At 45.3% G+C, this 19,175-nt stretch overlaps 1 protein-coding gene across 2 annotated transcripts in view; it reads left to right on the plus strand.

The window, feature by feature from the left end:
- Positions 1 to 11,456, plus strand: part of Znf143 (zinc finger protein 143) — a 55,900-nt gene extending 44,444 nt beyond the window's left edge. For both annotated transcript variants that reach the window (XM_004650874.2, XM_012950587.2), the window contains exons 14-16: positions 4,246 to 4,407; positions 8,093 to 8,239; positions 10,609 to 11,456. In XM_004650874.2, the coding sequence (XP_004650931.1) occupies positions 4,246 to 4,407; positions 8,093 to 8,239; positions 10,609 to 10,692 (393 nt within the window). In that variant the 3' untranslated portion in view covers positions 10,693 to 11,456. The remainder of the gene's footprint in view (positions 1 to 4,245; positions 4,408 to 8,092; positions 8,240 to 10,608) is intronic.
- The last annotated feature ends 7,719 nt before the right edge of the window (positions 11,457 to 19,175 follow it).

The following is a 19,175-nucleotide window of genomic DNA, read 5'->3' on the forward strand; positions in this document are numbered from 1 at the left end:
AATGGTGTTACTATATAGTTTAAGGGTGAAGTGATGAAAGAAGATTGAGGGCTTCAAGAGCAATGGATTTGGTTTGAGGCTACCCTGAGACCACATAGTGAATTCCCTACCTTGAAAAATAAAACAAACAAAAAAAGAGTAATGGATTTGGGGCTGGGGAGGTCACTCAGCAGCTAAAGGTGCTTGCTTGCAAAGACTGCCAATCTGGGTTCAATTCCCCAGTACTCACACAAAGCCAGGCACAAAGTAGTGCAGGCATCTGGCATTTCATTTGCAGTGGCAGGAGATCCTGGGATGCAGGTACATATTTAGCCCAGCACTAGGGAGTCAAGGGGTAAGAGGATCGCCATCAGTTCCAGGGCACCCTGAGACCACATAGTGAATTCCAGGTCAGCCTGGGCTAGAGCAAGACCCTGCCTTGAAAACAGAAAAAGAAACAAAAAATGACAAGTGGACTGGAAAGATGACTTAGCTGTTAAGGGGCTTGCCTGCAAAGCCAGAGGACCCAGGTTTGATTCCCTAGGACTTACATAAGACTGATGCACAAGGTAGCACGTGCGTCTGGAGTATTTTTGCAGTGGCTGGAGGCCCTGGTATGACCATTCTCTTCCTCCCCCTCAAATAATAAATAAGTAAAGAAAAAGAAATGGGTGTGTGTGAAACACTCAAGAAGGGATCGAATTCTGAGGCTGGTTAGATCTGGGAATGAGGACGAGGAATGGCAAAGCATTGGGTGAGGCAAAAAGGACATGATGAAATTTTGCAAAGGTCCTGGGAAAGAAGTCACTGAAAAAGCTGTAAAATTTTCAAGCCTAGGCATTCTTCTCACCAGGAACCATGGGCGTCACTCAAGCTATTTCACAGAGTTGATAGGACAGTTAGGTACCTGGATTTCCCTCCAGGAAAAAAAAACAGGGTAGTGTCTGTTCTCTGGTGGCCAATTTGTTGTTTGTTTTTGTAGATGTCACCAGCCTAAAATAATCCAGCTTTGATTTCATTTTTAAGTGTTAACTCAAGTTGTCTGAGTACCTGGTTAAAAACACACATGAGCTATGATGTCATCTTTTTTTTTTTTCTTACTGACAGCTTCCATAATTGTAGACAACATCCCATGGTAATTCCCTCCTCTTCCCCACTTGCCCTTTTGAAACTCCGCTGTCTATTATATCCCCTCCACCTCTCAATCAGTCTCTTATTTTGATGTCATGATCTTTCCTTCTATTATGATGTCTTGTGTAGGTAGTGTCAGGTAGTGTCAGGCACTGTGAGGTCATGGATATCCAGGCCATTTTGTATCTGGAGGAGCACGTTGTAAGGAGTCCTGTCCTTCCTTTGGCTCTTATGTTCTTTCTGTCACCTCTTCTGCAATGGACCCTGAGACTTGGAAGGTGATAGAGATACTGCAGTACTGAGCACTCTTATGTCACTTCTTCTCAGCATCGTGGTGCCTTCTGAGGTCACTGCCATCTGAAAAGAGAAGCGTCTCTAACCAAAAGTGAGAGTAGCGTTAACATATGGTTATGAACATTAAGAGAAGTGCTTACTGGACAGACACCAGCAGATGTTACACCCCTAGGGCTCATGACTATCCCTGTTGTAGGTTTTCACTGTCAGGGATGTATTCCCTCCCATGGAACGGGCCTCCAGTCCAATTACAGAGTGGTTGGTTTTCCCCATAACAGGCATGTCACTATTGCATATGTCATCATCTTTATCCTCAAGTTATTTGTCTCTTACTTGGACCTTCCCCCTTTTTTTGTTTCTTTTGGTTTGGTTTTATATTTTTGGACACAGTGGATCAAGGAGTTCATAAACTTACAGCAGTAATCCTGCCTCTGCCTTCTAAGTGCTAGGATTACAGATGTGTACCACCACACTCTGTGGCTGTTTTTTTTGTTGTTGTTGTTTGTTTTTTGAGGTAGGGTCTTACTCTAGCTCAGGCTGACCTGGACTTCGCTATGTAGTCTCAGGGTGGCTTCAAACTCAGGGTGATCCTCCTACCTCTGCCTCGTGAGAGCTGGTATTAAAGGCATGCGCCACCACACCTGGCTGCAGCTGTTTGTTTTGGTAACTGATTTTTGCTTTTGTTTTTATTTTATTTTATTGAGACGGGGTCTCATGTACCCCCAGGCTAGTCCAGAAAACTCTGTATGGCCTAGGCTGGCCTGGAACTCCTGATCCTCAGATTCTACCTCTCAAGTGTTAGGATCACACTTGGGCACCCTCATGCCCAGCTTGTTTTGACAATTGTTTACATGTTTGCTAGGAGGCAGAACAGGTTCAGGACTAAATGATACAAAGCTCTCACATGATCACATGCATCTCTTGTCACCTCCTTTGACACTTCAGTACCACTGACTGGAAGTTGAGTCTTGAGAAACTTGTAAAACTAGGAGCCTGATCTCGAGGCGATAGAGTAATCAGGGAGTATAGTGAGACTTGGCTTTGCTTTTTTTAGAAAGATGTCAAGGAGGTTGAAGAGAGATGGCTTAGCAGTTAAGGCACTCGCCTGTGAAACCTAAGGACCTAGGTTCAATTCCCTAGTGCCCACGTAAGCCAGATATATAAGGTGGCACATGCATCTGGAGTTTGTTTGCAGTGGCTGGAGGCTCTGGCATGCCCATCTCTCTCTCTCTCTCTCTCTCTCTCTGTCTCACTCACTCACTGTTTCTCTTTCTCTCTCAAATAAATAAATAGATGTCAAGGTTCAAGATTGTTAGGGAAGGGTTAGCCTGGATACCTGTAGAGAAGTTGGATTCTTTTTTTTGGTTTGTCAAGGTAGGGTCTCACCCTAGCTCAGGTTGACCTGGAATAAACTGTGTAGTCTCAGGGTGGCCTCAAACTCAAGAGATCTTTCTACCTCTGCCTCCCAAGTGCTGGGATTAAAAGCATGCACCACCATACTCAGTGAGAAGTCGGATTCTTGAAGAAAATAAGGATTTAAACTGGGTGTGGTCGACATATAAAACCCCAGAACTCTTGTAACAAGAAACCCTGGCATGCACATACACACACACGCACACACACATTTTTATTTTTATGTATTAGAGAGACAAAGACAAAGAATGGTCATGCCAGGGCCTTCAGTTGCTGCAAACAAACTCCAGACACATGTGCCATCTTGTGTGTCTGGTTGACACGGGTCCTTTGGCTCTACAGGCAAGTGCACTAAGCCATCTCTCCAGCTCCCCCCACCCTTTGTTCTTTTTGTTTTGTTTTGTTTTTTTGTTTTATTATTATTATTTGGTTTTTCAAGAGAGGGTCTCACTGTAGCCTAGGCTGACCTGGAATTCACTATGTAATCTCAGGGTGGCCTTGAACTCATGGCCATCCTCCTACCTCTGCCTCCCTAGTGCTGGGATTAAAGGCATACGCCACCACACCCAGCTTGTTTTTCGTTTTTTGGAGGTAGGGTCTTGTTGTAGCTCAGGCTGACCTGGAATTAACTATATAGTCTCAAATTCACAATGATCCTCCTACCTCTGCCTCCCAAGTACTGGGATTTAAAGGCATGTGCCACCACACCCAGCTCAGTAAATACTTTTGTAAACTTCTATTTATTTGCCACTGCAAACTCCAGACACATGCACTACTTGGGCATCTGTCTGCAATAGTACTGGGGAATTGAACTTAAGCCAGCAAGTTTTACAAGCTTTTCAACCATGGAGCCGTATCTCCAGCTCAATAACTCATTTCTCAAAAAAAAACAAAAGATTCGCCTGGACGTGGCCGCGGGAGTCAGCTGTGGCCCCACAATATCATGCTCATGCATAACTGGGGCCACTTGGCCGGCTGTGGGCGGCCCCTTTAACCGCATCACCGTTCCCCGGCCTGGAGGAAGACAGACGGTGTTCACTCAAGGAACTGGCCTGGACTTGGAGATGCATACACGTATTTGAAAGAGAAAGGAGGCGGCACATGAAGAATGGACGTGCCAGGGCCTTTAGGTCTACAAACTCACTCCATATGCATTTGCTGCCTTGTGCATCTGGCTTTATGTGGGTACTGGAGAATCGAACCTAGGTCCCTTGGCTTTGCCTTTAATCCCAGCACTCAAGAGGCAGAGGGCAGAGGATTGCTGTGAGTTCGAGGCCAGCCTGAGACTACATAGTGAATTCCAGGTTGTTCTAAGCTAGAGGGGAGACCCTACCTCAAAAACAAACAAACAAACAACAACAACAAAAAAAAAAGGTTGCTATATGTATTGAGAAATGTTGAGTGACTTGTAACTGTACTGTATTGCAGGTCAACATATCGCAAGCTGACATGCAGGCCATTGGCAATACCATCACAATGGTGACGCAGGATGGCACGCCCATCACAGTCCCTACTCAGGACGCAGTTATCTCCTCAGCAGGAACACACTCTGTTGCTATGGTCACTGCCGAGGGTACGGAAGGGCAGCAGGTAACTTGTGTCTACTGTATCAGTCAATACGCGTGTCAGTGACACACCATATGGTGCTCTCCTTTTACACACACACAAGCTTCTAGCTGAGTTTCTTTTTATTTGTACTTATTTAAGAGAGAGAATATGGATGCACTATGGCCTCTTCCCACTACACATGAACTGCAAATCCATGGCCACGTTGTGCATCTGACTTTCCTTGGGTACTGGGGAAATCAAACCCAGGACCATGGGCTTTGCGAGCAAATGCCTTTAACTGCTGAGCTGTCTCTTTCAGACCTCAATCCTATTTTTCCTTCTTTTTTTTTTTTTTTTTTGTTGTTTTTTCAAGGTAGGGTTTCACTCCAGCTCAGGCTGACCCCCAGCTTCTATTGTTACTTCTTTAGCCCTCAAAGTTTCTTCACCAGCAAAGTCGGAGTGTTTATATCTGCACTGTGTAAGGTGATACAAGGATTAAATGCATGTAAACTATAGTACTAAGTATTTGTTAATGGTAGCTCTTCCTGTCTTCCCCATCATTATATACTTAGGAAATACATTCATTGTCAAAAAATTTGCTTTAAGCCGGGAGTGGTGGCACACACCTTTAATCCCAGCACCCAAGAGACAGAGATAGGATAATCGCCATGGGTTCAAGGCCACCCTGAGAATACAGAGTGAATTCCAGGTCAGCCTGGACTAGAGAGTGAGACCCTACCTCGAACAGTAAAACAACAACTACTAAAAAGTTAGCCAGGCTCAGTGGACCATACCTTTATTTTTTTTTTAACATTTTATTTATTTATATATTTTTGGTTTTTCAAGGTAGGGTCTTGCTCTAGCCCAGGCTGATCTCGAGTTCACTATGTAGTCTCAGGGTGGCCTTGAACTCATGGCGATCCTTCTACCTGTGCCTCCCAAGTAACAGGATTAAATACGTGCACCACCACGCCCAGCTCTTTATTTTAGAGAGAGCGAGAGAGACAGAGAGAGAGGAGAGATACAGAATTGACACACCAGGGCCTCAGCCACTGCACCGACCTCCAGGCGCTTGTCTCACCTTTGTGTCTGGCTAACGTGGGATCGGGAGAGTAGGACATGGGTCATTAGGCTTCACAGGCAAGTGCCTTAACCCCTAAGCCATCTCTTCAGCCCAGTGGCACATACCTTTAATCCCCGCACTTGGGAGGCAGAGGTAGGAGGTTTGCTCTGAGATTGAGACCACCCTGAGACTACAGAGTGAATTCCAGGACAGCCTGGGTTACAGTGAGACCCTACCTTTAAAAATGATAGCAACAACAAACTTGATTGTTTATTTGCGTGTGTATGTTGTGTGTGGACATGCCAGGGTCCCTCACCACTGCAAATTGAACACTAGATGCTTCTGTCATCTTTTCCTCAGTCTTTATGTAGGTGGCTGGAGAATTAAATCTGGGCTGGCAGGCTTTGCAAGCAAACACTTTTAACCACTGGGCCATCTAACCAAAATATTTTTTAAAATATTTTATTTATTTATTTGCAATGAGAGAGAGAGAATGGGTGCACTGGGGCCTCTTGCCACTGCAAAAGAACTCCAGATGCATGCACCACTTTGTGTATATGGCTTTATGTAGGAACTGGAAAATTGAACCTGAGCTGCCAGGCTTTGCAAACATTGACCACTGAAAAATCTTCCCAGTTCCCCTAGGGTTTTTTGTTTGTTTGTTTGTTTTTCAACTTTTAGTTTTTCTTGTTGTAGTTCAGGCTGACCCGGAATTCACTATGTAGTCTCAGGCTGGCCTCAAAATCTTGGTGGTGCTGCTTCCTGAATGCTGGGATTAAAGGTTAGCACCATCATGCCCGGATTCCCTGTATTTTTTCATTTGTTTTGTTTTTATTTTTTCTAGGTGGGGTCTCACTCTAACCTAGTCTGACCTGAAAGTCACTATGGAGTCTCAGGCTGGCCTCAAACTCATGATGATCCTCCTACCTCTGCCTCCCAAGTGCTGGGATTAAAGGCTGTGCCACTATGCCCAGTTCCCCTTGTTTTTTGTTTTTTTTTTTGGTTTTTCGAGGTAGGGTCTCACTCTGGTCCAGGCTGACCTGTAATTCACTCTGTCATCTCAGGGTGGCCTTGAACTCATGGCAATCCTCCTACCTCTGCCTCCCAAGTGCTGGGATTAAAGGCGTGCACCACCACGCCCAGCTTGTTTTTTGAGACATGATCACCAGGCTAGTCTGGAACTTACTATGTAGCCTTGAACCCCTGCTGATCTTCCTGTCTCAGCCTCCTGCCTACTAAAGGTGTGAGCCACCATGCCTGGCATCTTAAATACATTGTTTAAGGCTTTAATTGTGGTGTCAGCCACAACAGCTTGGTGAAGGTGGCGGTGAGTGTAAAAAGAGCTGTTGCTATTTGTTAGTTCTCACCAACTAAAAGGACATCTAATTGTAATTTTGGGGGGGGTATATTTATTATTTGAGAGACAGACAGAGAGAATGGTTATACCAGGACCTCTAGCCACTGCAAACAAACTCCAGATGCATGTGCCCCTTATGCATCTGGCTTACGTGTGTATGGGAGAATCGAACCCGGATCCTTTGGCTTTGGCAGGTAAATGCCTTAACCGCTAAGCCATCTCTCCAGCCCTTTTTTTGTTTTTTTGAGGTAGGGTTTCACTCTAGTCCAGGCTGATCTGGCATTTACTATGTAGTCTCAGGGTGGCTCGAACTCACAGTGATCCTCCTATCTCTGCTTCCTGAGTGCTGGGATTAAAGGCGTGCATGCACCACCACACTCGGCTGAATTTTGAAGTATTTTATTTATTCATTTGCAAGGAGAGAGAGAGAGAGAGAGTGAATATGAGAATGGGCATACCAGTGCCTCCTGCTACTGCAAATGAACTCCAGATGAATGTACAATTTTGTCCATCTGGCGTTACATGGGTACTGGGGAAAGGGACCCAGGCCCAGGCCGTAAGGCTTTTCAAGAAAGCACCTTTAACTGCTAAGCCATCTCTTCATTCCCCGCATATCGGACATCTAATTTTAAATACAATAAGTAGACAAGAGAAAATAATCTCTTTTTTTCGAGGTAGGGTCTCACTCTAGCCCAGGCTGATCTGGAATTCACTATGTAGTCTCAGGGTGGCCTCGAACTCACAGCAGTCCTCCTACCTCTGCCTCCTAAGTGCCAGGATTAAAGGTGTGTACCACCATACCCGACTTGTTTTGTTTTTCTTCAGGAAAGGTCTCATTGTAGCCCAGGCTGACCTGGAATTCACGGTAGTCTCAGGGTGACCTTGAACTCACAGCCATCTTCCTACCTCTGCCTCCCACATCCTGGGATTAAGGCATGTGCTACCATGCCTGGCCAAAATAATCTGTTTTCTACATTCGGCATGTATAACTTACTAAGCAGGCACTTGGGGCAAAAGAACCTTCACATAGCCACATCGCCCTGGCCAAGGCAGTGTGACATAGCAGATCCATTTGTCCATTATCCTGTATCCTGTTTTTCCATTGGCTCACTTCATGATCATGGATAAACCCTTTTGTCTTGACCTTAACTTTCTTCTATAAAAGAGTCCAGGATAGATAACATATATTAGGTACTGTCCAGCATAGGTCTACAAGTCTATGGTCTCCCACATAAAGTAGATTTTAACCTATTTGAATCATAGATTTAATTTCTCATGTGTGTTTTCTTTACTTTGCTTTCCTTAAGGTTGCCATTGTGGCTCAAGATCTGGCAGCATTTCATACTGCCTCATCAGAAATGGGGCGCCAGCAGCATAGCCATCACTTAGTAACTACGGAGACCAGACCTCTGACCTTAGTGGCAACATCCAATGGCACCCAGATTGCAGTGCAGGTGAGTGCCCGGGCAAGCCGGCAGCAGCGCCCAGCTTGCTTCAAGGCTCCTGCTGTGTTTGCGGTCATCTCAACTTGAGCGTCTTTACTACCTTCCATATTCTTTTCTTGTTTCAATTTTTATTTTTTTAAAAGATTTATTTATTTATTAGAGACAGAGAGGAGGGAGTGAGAGATTGGGCACTCCATGGCCTCTAGCCACTGCAAATGAACTTCAGATGCACGCACCACTATGTGCATCTGGCTTATGTGGGACGTGGAAAATCGAACCTGGAGCTCTTGGCTTTCTGTTTTTTTGGATTTAAACTAGTTGCCAGTTGCATGCTTCTCTCATTTTAAGATGTTTAAGCCAGCACCAAAATATGACTCCGGGGCTGGAGGGATGGCTTAGCAGTTAAAACATTTGCCTGCCAAAGGACCCAGGTTCGATTCCCCAGGACCCATGTTAGCCAGATGCACAAGGGGCCGCACGTGCTGGAGTTCGTTTGCAGTGGCTGGAAGCCCTGGCGTGCCCATATTCTCTCTCTCTCCCTCTTTCTCTGTCAAAGAAATAAATAATGATAAAATATTAAATTAAAAAAAAAACTTGGGTCCTTAGGCTTCGCAGGCATGCGCCTTAACTGCTAAGCCACCTGTCCAGCCCTTTCGTTTTGTTTTGTAGGGTCTCACTCTAGCCCAGGCTGACCTGGAATTTACTATGTAGTCTCAGGGTGGCCTTGAACGCTCAGCAGTCCTCCTACCTCTGCCTCCCAAGAGCTGGGATTAAAGGCGCATACCACCACACCCAGCTTTTTAATTATTTTTTTGATTTGCAAGCAGAAAGAGGAGATAGAGAGAATGAGTGCACCAGGGTCCGTAGCCTCTGCAAACAAATTCCAGATGCATGTGCCGCTATGTGCATCTGGCTTTATGTGGGTACTAGAGAGTCAAACCCTGGTCTTTAGGCTTTGCAGGCAATTGCCTTAACCACTGAGCCATCTCTCTAGCTCTACCTTCCATATTCTTGAGGAACTTACAGCAAGAAACAAGTTATCAGGGCTGGAGAGGTGGCTTAGTGGTTAAGCGCTTGCCTGTGAATCCTAAGGACCCTGGTTTGAGGCTTGATTCTCCAGGACCCACGTTAGCCAGATGCACAAGGTGGCGCACGCGACTGGAGTTCGTTTGCAGTGGCTGGAAGCCCTGATGCACCCATTCTCTGTCTCTATCTATCTGCCTCTTTCTCTCTCTGTCACTCTCAAATAAATAAATGAAAATGGGGCTGGAGAGATGGCTTAGCGGTTAAGCGCTTGCCTGTGAAGCCTAAGGACCCCAGTTCAAGGCTCGGTTCCCCAGATCCCACGTTAGCCAGATGCACAAGGGGGCGCACGCATCTGGAGTTCGTTTGCAGAGGCTGGAAGCCCTGGTGTGCCCATTCTCTCTCCCTTCCTCTATCTGTCTTTCTCTCTGTGTCTGTCGCTCTCAAATAAATAAATAAATAAATAAATAAAATATTTTAAAAATAAATAAAAATGAACAAAAGAAAAATTAAAAAAAAAGAAACAACTTACCAGTCATATGTTCCTATATGCACCCAGCCAGCTCTCTTCACTGTCTAAATAAAAGTCTATGTAAGCAGAATTCTATAATGCATATCAGAGCTATTTCTTAGAGACTAGCTTACTCTAAATACAGATCCTCAGTAACTCCTGAGAATGCCTACATCACTCCATTTCTAAGTAATATCAGAAGTCCTGGAAGGAGCATTCTCTGGAGAGCCACTGGATCCAAGCAGATACTCTTTTAAATGTTTTACTGATTTTATTTGCAAACAGAAAGAAAAAGACAATGGGTGTGCTAGGGCGTCTCGATTCTGCAAACAAACTCCAGGCACATGCACCACTTTGTGCATCTGGCTTTATGTGGGTACTAGGGAATTGGTCCAGGTCACCAGAGTTTTTAGGCAAGCACCTTAACCGCTAAGCCATCTTTCCAGCCCCTGGGCAGGTTAATCTAAAATCCCAGCCATTCAGCGCACGCCACCTCTGCACAGACAGAGCAGCTTCTTCATGAGTTTACTCACTAGGAAAATGGCAAGCATTGGTTGGATTTATGGCTGTGCAAGAGGCTCTCCATCTCCACCGGCTGAGGTGACCACTTTTGACCCTCCATGTAGGACTTATCAAGGTTTCATATACAGAAACTGCACTGTTCTCTGCAGAAGTTTTAGCTTTGTGCTCATAATTATTAGGTCAGCAGTAAGACTTTAACAAGCCCAAGTACCAGAATTACAGAGAGAAATGTCACTTCTGTCATATAACATTTCTTGGGCTTTCATTATCTTGACTGGCTTCGGATTGTAGTGTTTGTTTGATGTGTGTGTCCCTGTTACAGCTAGGAGAGCAGCCATCCCTGGAAGAAGCCATCAGGATAGCATCTAGAATCCAGCAAGGAGAAACGCCGGGACTGGATGACTGAGGTCAGAACTGTGGCACTGTGAACCGGGAGGAGCGAGCCTCCATCCTCCCGCAGCAGAAGCCCCTGGAGCCTGGGCCGGCAAACCAGAAGTTCCGTTCCTGATACACTGTACACCTTTTTATGCAAGAGTGGAGAACATTTTCTTTTTGACACTTGTGTATATAGCCCCTGGAATAAATTCCCAACGTGATTCATTGTGTACAAGGAAGTATGAAAGTAGGGCACTGCAGTAAACGTTCATGTCACTCTTCATCAGATTGCAGACTCCTCGAATCTACCTGCAAGTACCATGAAATCTGAGCAGTCTGATGGGCTTTTAACTTACTGTGAAAAATAAATAAATAAATAAAGGCTGTATCTAAAATGTCACAGGTTCTACATGTCAAACATCGTGATTCCAAAAGCCATCGTAGACAATAAAGGGGGTGAAGCCTTCAGCTCCCCTCCCGCTTAGGAGACTCTGCGGTCTTCTGCCACTCTCCACACACTGGTCTGTTTCTTCTCGCACTTCAAGGTTTGAAGACGTCTCGTTTTGTTTCCCATCCTGGTTACATGCCAATTCTTCAAGCTGAAATGCTGATTATATTAATTTTACATTGAATTATGTATAAAACTACAATGTTTGGGTATTTAAAATTCAGCATTAAATCCTGGATTTGAAGCTGGGCATGGTGACTCACACCTGTAATCCTAGCACTTGGGAGGCTGAGGCAGGAATTGCTGCAAGTTTGAGACCAGCCTGGGTTACGAGCTGTGTACTGAATTCCAGGCCAACCTGGGCTACAGGGTGAGACCCTGGCTCACTCAAAAACAGGCCGGGCGTGGTGGCGCACGCCTTTAGTCCCAGCACGTGGGAGGCAGAGGTAGGAGGATTGCTCTGAGTTTAAGGCTACCCTGAGGTCAGCCTGAGCTAGAGTGAGACCCTACCTCGAAAAGAAAAAAAAAAAAAAAACACTGCTTGGATTTTTGTTAAAGATTTTATTCAGCCATGTTTTTTTCTTACTGGTTTTTAAAAAAATGAACTATCAAAATTTCACCACAAGTTAATGCCTGGGCTGTCAGCACTGTAATTGGAAATGGATTTACTCTGAAAACTGGGTCAGTGGGTTGCTGTAAATTATTTATTTTTGCTTATGTACTTTTGTTATAAAGCTTATTTACCCTAAAGTTTATGATTAATTTTGAATACAATGATTTTTTTAATGCTACCTTTTATTTGCTTCATTAAATTGGAGTGGGTTGGGGGAGTGTTTCAGAAAATGCCACAAATGTAACATCCTAACCCAGAACACAGGGGCTAAGAGAGGGCTGTGTGTAAAACCACAAAGTAAGCACTTTTCTACAGATTTCTTGTGAGATGGTTGGGATTTACTCTCCACATTTTATACATGAGGAAACAGCATCGTGTGTGGCTGTCTGACCCAGACCTTGTGGCTACGGAAAGCAGAGACCGGACAGTCCAGTGATCCCAAGTCACTGCCCCAGAGAGGTCTCAAGTGATAAAGTTACTGTAGCAGAGGTCAGGAAGAGGAGCTTTGGCAGTTTCTGATTACCCAATGATCTAAGCACTTGGAAACCTTTTTTGTTTTGTTTTGCTTTGTTTTGTTTTTCAAGGTAGGATCACACTCTAGTTCAAGCTGACCTACAATTCACTGTGTAGTCTCAGGGTAACCTCGAACTCACAGTAATCCTCTACCTCTGTTTTCTGAGTGCTGGGATTAAAGGTATGGGCCACCACACCCAACTCCATTTGTTTCTTTCTTGTTCTGCTTTTGTTATTTGGAGACGAGGTTTCCCTGTGTATTCTTGGATGGCCTGGAACTTGTGGCCAAAAGAAAAAAAAAATTTTTTTTTTTCCAAGATAGGGTCCCACTGTAGCCCAGGCTGACGCAGAATTCATTATGTAGTCTCAGGGTGGCCTTGAAGTCATAATGATTCTCCTACCTCTGCCTTCTGACTGCTTATATTAAAGGTGTGTGCCACCATACTCGGCTTGAAAACCATTTTCTATTATTTTTATTTTATTCATTTATTTCAGAGGTTGAAAGAATGGGTGCACCAGGGCCTCCAAACGAGCTCCAGAGGCATGCACCACCTTGTGCATCTGGCTTATGTGGGTCCTGGGGAATCAAACCAAAGTTCTTTGGCTTTGCAGGCAAACGCCTTAGTCACTAAGCCATCTCTCCAGCCCCCTTGAAACCCATTTTCCAATGTCAGAAATTTAGCATAAGGTTTTCCAAGGTTTTAAAAAGACAAGGAAAAAAATTAAAAGAAAGCCAGGCATGGTATCACATGCCTTTAATCCCAGCACTTGGGAAGTGGTGGTAGGAGGATTACTTGTGAGTTTGACGTTAGCCTGGGACTACAGAGTGAATTCCAAGTCAGCTTGAGCTAGAGTGAGACCCTACTTCGAAAAACCTAAAAAACGGAAGGAAAGAAAGAGAAAGAAAGAAGGGAAGGAAAGATGAAGGACTGCCCCGCAGCTACCACTCCCTCCTCCATTGTCCTTTACCCAGCCTTGGGTTGCCAGAGCCCTGAATGTGGCCATTTTTCATGTCATTACAGTACAAAGTATGCTGTCTCATTTTAACATTAAGTGGTTTCTTTGATCAGGTCCTTTGAAGTCTTGCTAAACCGCAGAGAGTCATGACTGGTCATTTGAAGAGAGCAGCCCTTGGGGGTTGGGTAGAGCACTGGTTGCTTTTCATTCAAGGCCCTTTATAGATCCATACCAAGGTCCTAGTCATCCCCAGATCCAGCCTTCATCACAGCCACATGTTCACACCCACAGAGCACCAGCTGCTGAGTCTCCAGAAGGGGCCGGCAAGGTGGACAGACCGGGATCTGGGCGGTCTCAGGGAGGTTCTTTGAGTCCAAAGTGCTGTGTTTTCCCCCAGTACTGAAACCCAACCTGCGCCGCCCCTTGACCCCTCAACCTGCCTTTGCTCTGATCCAGGAGGCCTTCCCTCATTCCTAGCCCCTGGTGCCAACTGGCTTGGGCAGGGCTGAGCTGGACAGTTCTGGTAAGTCTGATTGTCAAAGAAAAGTGTGGGGAAACCTTTTCTGGGCTGGAGAGAATGCCTAGCAGTTAAGGTGTTTGCTTGCGAAGCCTAGGGACCCAGATTTGATTTTCTAGGTCCCATGTAAGCTAGATGCACATTGTGGTGCATGTGTCGAGTTTGCAGTGGCTGGAGGCCCTAGTATGCCTATTCTCCCTCTCTCTGTTGCTAATAAATAAATAAAAATAAATTTAATTTTTTTTAAATAGCCTTTTCTTACTGGCACCCAGAGACAATGGGCATGATGTGTTGATTGTCCCTGACCCATCTACCATCTAGCAAGGTGTTGTGGTTCTTTCCAAGAAAGACTATCCACAATATATATATATAATGCAGGATGTGGAAATAATAAATCCCAAGGGCTGGAGAGATGGCTTAGCTGTTAAGGCATTTGCCTGCAAAGCCAGAGGATCCTGGTTCGACTCTCCAAGACCCACGTAAGCCACATGCACAAGAGGCCACATATATCTGAAGTTCATTTACAGTGGCTGAAGGTCCTGGCATGCCCATTCTCATTCTCTCTCTCTCTCTCCCTCCTTCTTTCTCCCTCTCAAATAAATAAATGAATTTTTTTTTTTTCTTTTTGGTTGTTCGAGGTAGGGTCTCACTCTGGCTCAGACTGACCTGGAATTAACCATGGAGTCTCAGGGTGGGCTCGAACTCTCAGTGATCCTCCTACCTCTGCCTCCTGAGTCCACTTTAACAGACAGCTGGTTGGAGCATCACTCTGTGTGACAGGACCCAGCAATAGCCAGGCAAATACTTCGGTCCGAGAAAAAACACTGCTCTTCAGAGATGTGACTTGAAGCCACTACAGAGAAACAGCCTTGCCAACAGTCAACACTCTCTGCAAGAACCTAGGAAAAAGAGAAGAGCTATCCAGAGGGCAGGGTCTCTCACATTCAGGGACAACCCATCAGTCTTGAGTGTTTTCCTGCATGGCTGAAAGGCTAGTCACCAGCTTGGGAAGCTGCACTGGCTGCTGAAATTGGACTCCTCTTCTTATCCCAAGGACCTCCTTCCTGGCTGACCTGTGAACAGCCACTCAGTAGTTAAGAGGAATGGGGCACAGCTTCCTGCAGATCCCCAAGGAACCTCCTTAGGGAAACCTGCACGAAGGGATCACTAAATTGTTACCCTCTCTTTTTTAAAATTTATTTATTTATTTATTTATTGCGGTTTTTCAAAGTAGAGCCTCTCTGTAGCGCAGGCTGACCTGGAATTCCCTATGTGGTCTCAGGGTGGCCTTGAACTCATAGTGATCCTCCTACCTCTGCTTCCCGAATGCTGGGATTAAAGGCATCATCACCACACCCGGCTGTTTTTTATATTTTTAAAATATTTATCTACATATTTGCAAGCACAGAAAATGGGCACACCAGGGCCTCTTGCCACTGCAAATGAACTCCAGATGCCCATGCCACCTTGTGCATCTGGCTTTACATGGGTACTAGGGAATCGAATTGAGGTTGTTATGCTTTGTAGGCAAGTGCCTTAACTTCTGAGCAATCTCTCCAGCCTCAATTTTTATTTATTTGTGTGTGTGTGTGTGTGTACCACAGCCTATGTGCGGAGGCCAGTTTGGGTCACAGATGCATGTGCTACTTTGCATCTGGGTTTACGTGGGTACTGGGGAATTGAACATTGGCTATTGGCTTGGCAAGCAAGCACATTTAGCTACTGAGTCATCTCCCCAGCTCTATAGTTCCCCTCTTGAAATGCTTTAATAAACTTACCTTTGAAAAGTCCCATGCTTAGCACCTTTAATCCCAGCGCTCGGGAGGCAGAGGTAGGAGGATTGCCGTGAGTTCAAGTCCGCCCTGAGACTACATACTAAATTCCAGGTCAGCTTGAGCTAGAGTGAGACCCTACCTTAAAAAAGAGAGAGAGAGAGAGAGAGAGAGAGAGAGAGAGAGAGAGAGAGAGAAGTTCCATGCTGGCACATCTGTTATGCGGGAAAACAACTGCCCTCTAATTTGACTGGAGGCCCGCTCCATGGGAGGGAATATATCCCTGATACTGAAAACCCACAACAGGGGTAGTCATGAGCCCTAGGGGTGTACTGTCTGCTGGTGTCTGGCTAAATGTATATACTATGATTATCAAACTGCCCAGTAAGCACTTGTCTTAATGTTCATACCTTTATATTAATGCTACTCTCACTTTTGGTAGAGAAGCTTCTCTTTTCAGATGGCAGTGACCTTGGGATGACTCAGAAGGCATCATGGTGCTGGAAAGAAGTGACAGGAGTGCTCAGCACTGCAATATCTCTATCACACCTTCCAAGGCTCAGGGTCGATTGCAGAAGAGGTGGCAGAAAGACTGTAAGAGCCAAAGGAAGGGTAGGACTCCTTACAATGTGCTCCCCGTAGACACAAAATGGCCTGGATATCCATGGCCTCACAGTGCCTGATACTACCTACACAAGACCATCGTAATAGGAGGGAAAGATCATGACATCAAAATAAAAGAGTCTGGATGGACCTGGAAAGGATTATACTAAGTGAGGTAACCCAGGCCCAGAAAGCCAAGCGCCACCTGTTCTCTCTCATATGTGGATCCTAGCTACAGATGATTGGGCTTCTGTGTGAGAATGAAAATATTTAGTAGCAGAGGCCAGTAAGTTAAAAAGGAGACATAAAGGGAAGAGAAAGGAAGGGAGGAGGGTACTTAATAAGTTGATATTGTATATATGTAAGTACAATGATTGTGATGGGAGGTAATATGATGAAGAATGGAATTTCAAAGGGGAAAGTGTGGGGTTGGGGAGGGAATTACCATGGGATTTTTTTTTTAATTTTTTAATTTTTATTTGCATTTGGGATATTTTTTTATAATCATGAAAAATGCTAATAAAAATTTTTTTTTAAAAAAAAAGAGAGTCTGATTGAAAGGAGAAAGGGATATGATGGAGAATGGAGTTTCAAAGGGGGAAAGCTGGGTGAGGGAGGGAATGACCATGGGATATTGTTTACAATCATGGAAATGGCCAAGAAAAAAATAAAGAAAAGAAAAAAGCCCCGTGCAGCTATGGAACGCTGGGTGCCGTACCAGGGAGCACGGTGAAGGGCAGCCAGCGGAGGATTCACGAAAGAGGGGAAGCACAGCTCTCACCAAGCGCGCTGCGGTACAGCGACGGAGGGCGGTGCGCAGTGGCAACGGCGCAGACCTCCCGAGAGGCTGCTTCGCGGGAAGAGGGGTCCACACTGACATGCAGGCGGGGCTCATGTCACAGTGCCCTGGCTGTCCACGTCCTATTTGGCAGGTCATCTGTGTGGAGCTCAAATCTGGATAGTTAGGCAATATTATTGGCTGAGGACTGTTTTACAATGGGAGTTGTTTATTCTTGGGCCTGGTTATTTGGACAATGTGGCATGGGTCAGCAGAGGTCAACCTGATGGTCTGAGTCAGCTCATTAAAGAGTGGACTTCTCGACAGTGATGTCATGATGCCCTAAGATAGACTGTAGCCAGGCCTTGTGAAAATTAACTCTTTCTGACCCAGCAGGGGCCTTCTTTTGAGATCAGAAAAGCTTATCACAGCCATCATCCCAGAATAGTGTCCACAGGTTGGGGAAACTGCTCAATGGTTAAAGCCTGCTGACCAGAGCAGAGTCCACATCCCCTTCTTACAGCTCAGCAAGGTCAAATCATCAATAAAAAAAAAAAAAAATAACAGCTGAGGGGCTGGAGAGATGACCTAGCAGTTAAGCACTTGCCTATGAAGCCTAAGGACCCAGGTTTGATTCCCCAGGACCCACGTTAGCCAGATGCACAAGGGGGCGCATGCATCTGGAGTTCGTTTGTAGTGGCTGGAGGCCCTGTCATGTCCATTCTTTCTCTATTTAGCTACCTCTTTCTCTCTCTGTCTGTCGCTCTGAAAGAAAAAAAGAAAGAAAGAAAGGAAGGAAGGAAGGAAGGAAAGAATGAAGGAAGGAAGGAAGGAAGGAAGGAAGGAAGGAAGGAAGGAAGGAAGGAAGGAAGGAAGGAGGAGAAAGAAAAACCAGAGATGATCTGGAGGTGTACCAGAGCTGAGTAGAGTTCTCAAGGAGCCTGGAATGGCATTGCTGATCTGCCATAGGGTTTTGGCGCTGCAGGGCATAAAAGGCTGAAGAGACACTGAAGAAGGGATGGAGTGGCTGTCACCAGAGGCCAGGGGTCAGAAGGTGCTCAGTGGTGGGAGGCAGGCATAGACGTCCATGGTCATGGTTGCTATCGCTGAGATAACACTACCTGAGCTTAAAGGAATAGTTCAGGAATAGTTTAAGACGTCTCCCCGGGGGAACAGGCTATGATGAGCATTTCTTGGACTGAGTTGGGTGCTGGGTCTTACTGGAAGAGTAGGAGGATCACCATGAGTTCGAGGTCACCCTGAGACTCCATAGTGAATTCCAGGTCAGCCTGGGCTAGAGTGAGACCCTACCTCAAAAAACAAAAAACAAAATAAAATAAAGAAAGAGTGGGAGGGCTGGAGAGATGGCTTAGTAGTTAAGGCACTTGCCTGCAAAGCCTAAAGACCCAGGTTCAATCCTCCAGTCCCATGTAAGCTAGATGCACAAGGTGGTGCATGCATCTGGAGTTCGTTTGCAGTGGCTAGATGCCCTGGTGTGCCCATTCTCTCTCTCTCTACCTCTTTTTCTCCCTCTGTCTTTAATAAATGTTTTGTTTGTTTGTTTTTGTTTTCTGAGGTAGGGTCTCACTCTAGCCCAGGCTGACCTGGAATTCACTATGGAGTCTCAGGGTGGCCTTGAACTCATAGCGATCCTCCTACTACTGGCTTCCTGAGTCCTGGGATTAAAGGCATGCGCCACTACGCCCAGCTCTAATAAATAAATTTTTTAAAAACAGTGGGTTCAGAGCTGGTTATATGGCTCAGCAGTTAAAGGTACTTTGCCAACAATAACAAAAAGAGTGAGTTTAGGATTAGATGACCCCCCTTAACCTTTTCAGAAGATTAAGGTGCCACAAAGCATAGAGATAATACTTAATTTTGAGATCTTACTCCCAAAGTGATATGAAATGAAAGGTGAGCCATTAGCACACTGTAGGGCCCCCAAAAGGACAGTGGTAACCACCACTGAAACCCTTCTTGTCTTAGTAGGCAATGCCTCTGTCTCTAATGATGCTGTCTACTAAAGCTTGTAGGCACTCTAATCCCTTGCATGGAGGCATGGGAGTGAAATCTATTTGTCAATCTTCCCCTAGCATAGACTCATAGAAGTGAAGGCATTTATGTATTTAAGAAAGAGGCAGAAGTTGGGCGTGGTGACACATGCCGTTAATCCCAGCACTCAGGAGGCAGAGGTAGGAGGATCACCATGAATTCAAGGCCACCCTGAAACTACATAGTGAATTCCAGGTCAGCCTGAGCTAGAATGAGGCCCTATTTTGAAGAGAAAGCAAGAAACAAGGAAGGAAGGAAGAA

This window comes from Jaculus jaculus, chromosome 3, assembly GCF_020740685.1.
Source record: "Jaculus jaculus isolate mJacJac1 chromosome 3, mJacJac1.mat.Y.cur, whole genome shotgun sequence".
Lineage (NCBI taxonomy): Eukaryota > Metazoa > Chordata > Mammalia > Rodentia > Dipodidae > Jaculus > Jaculus jaculus.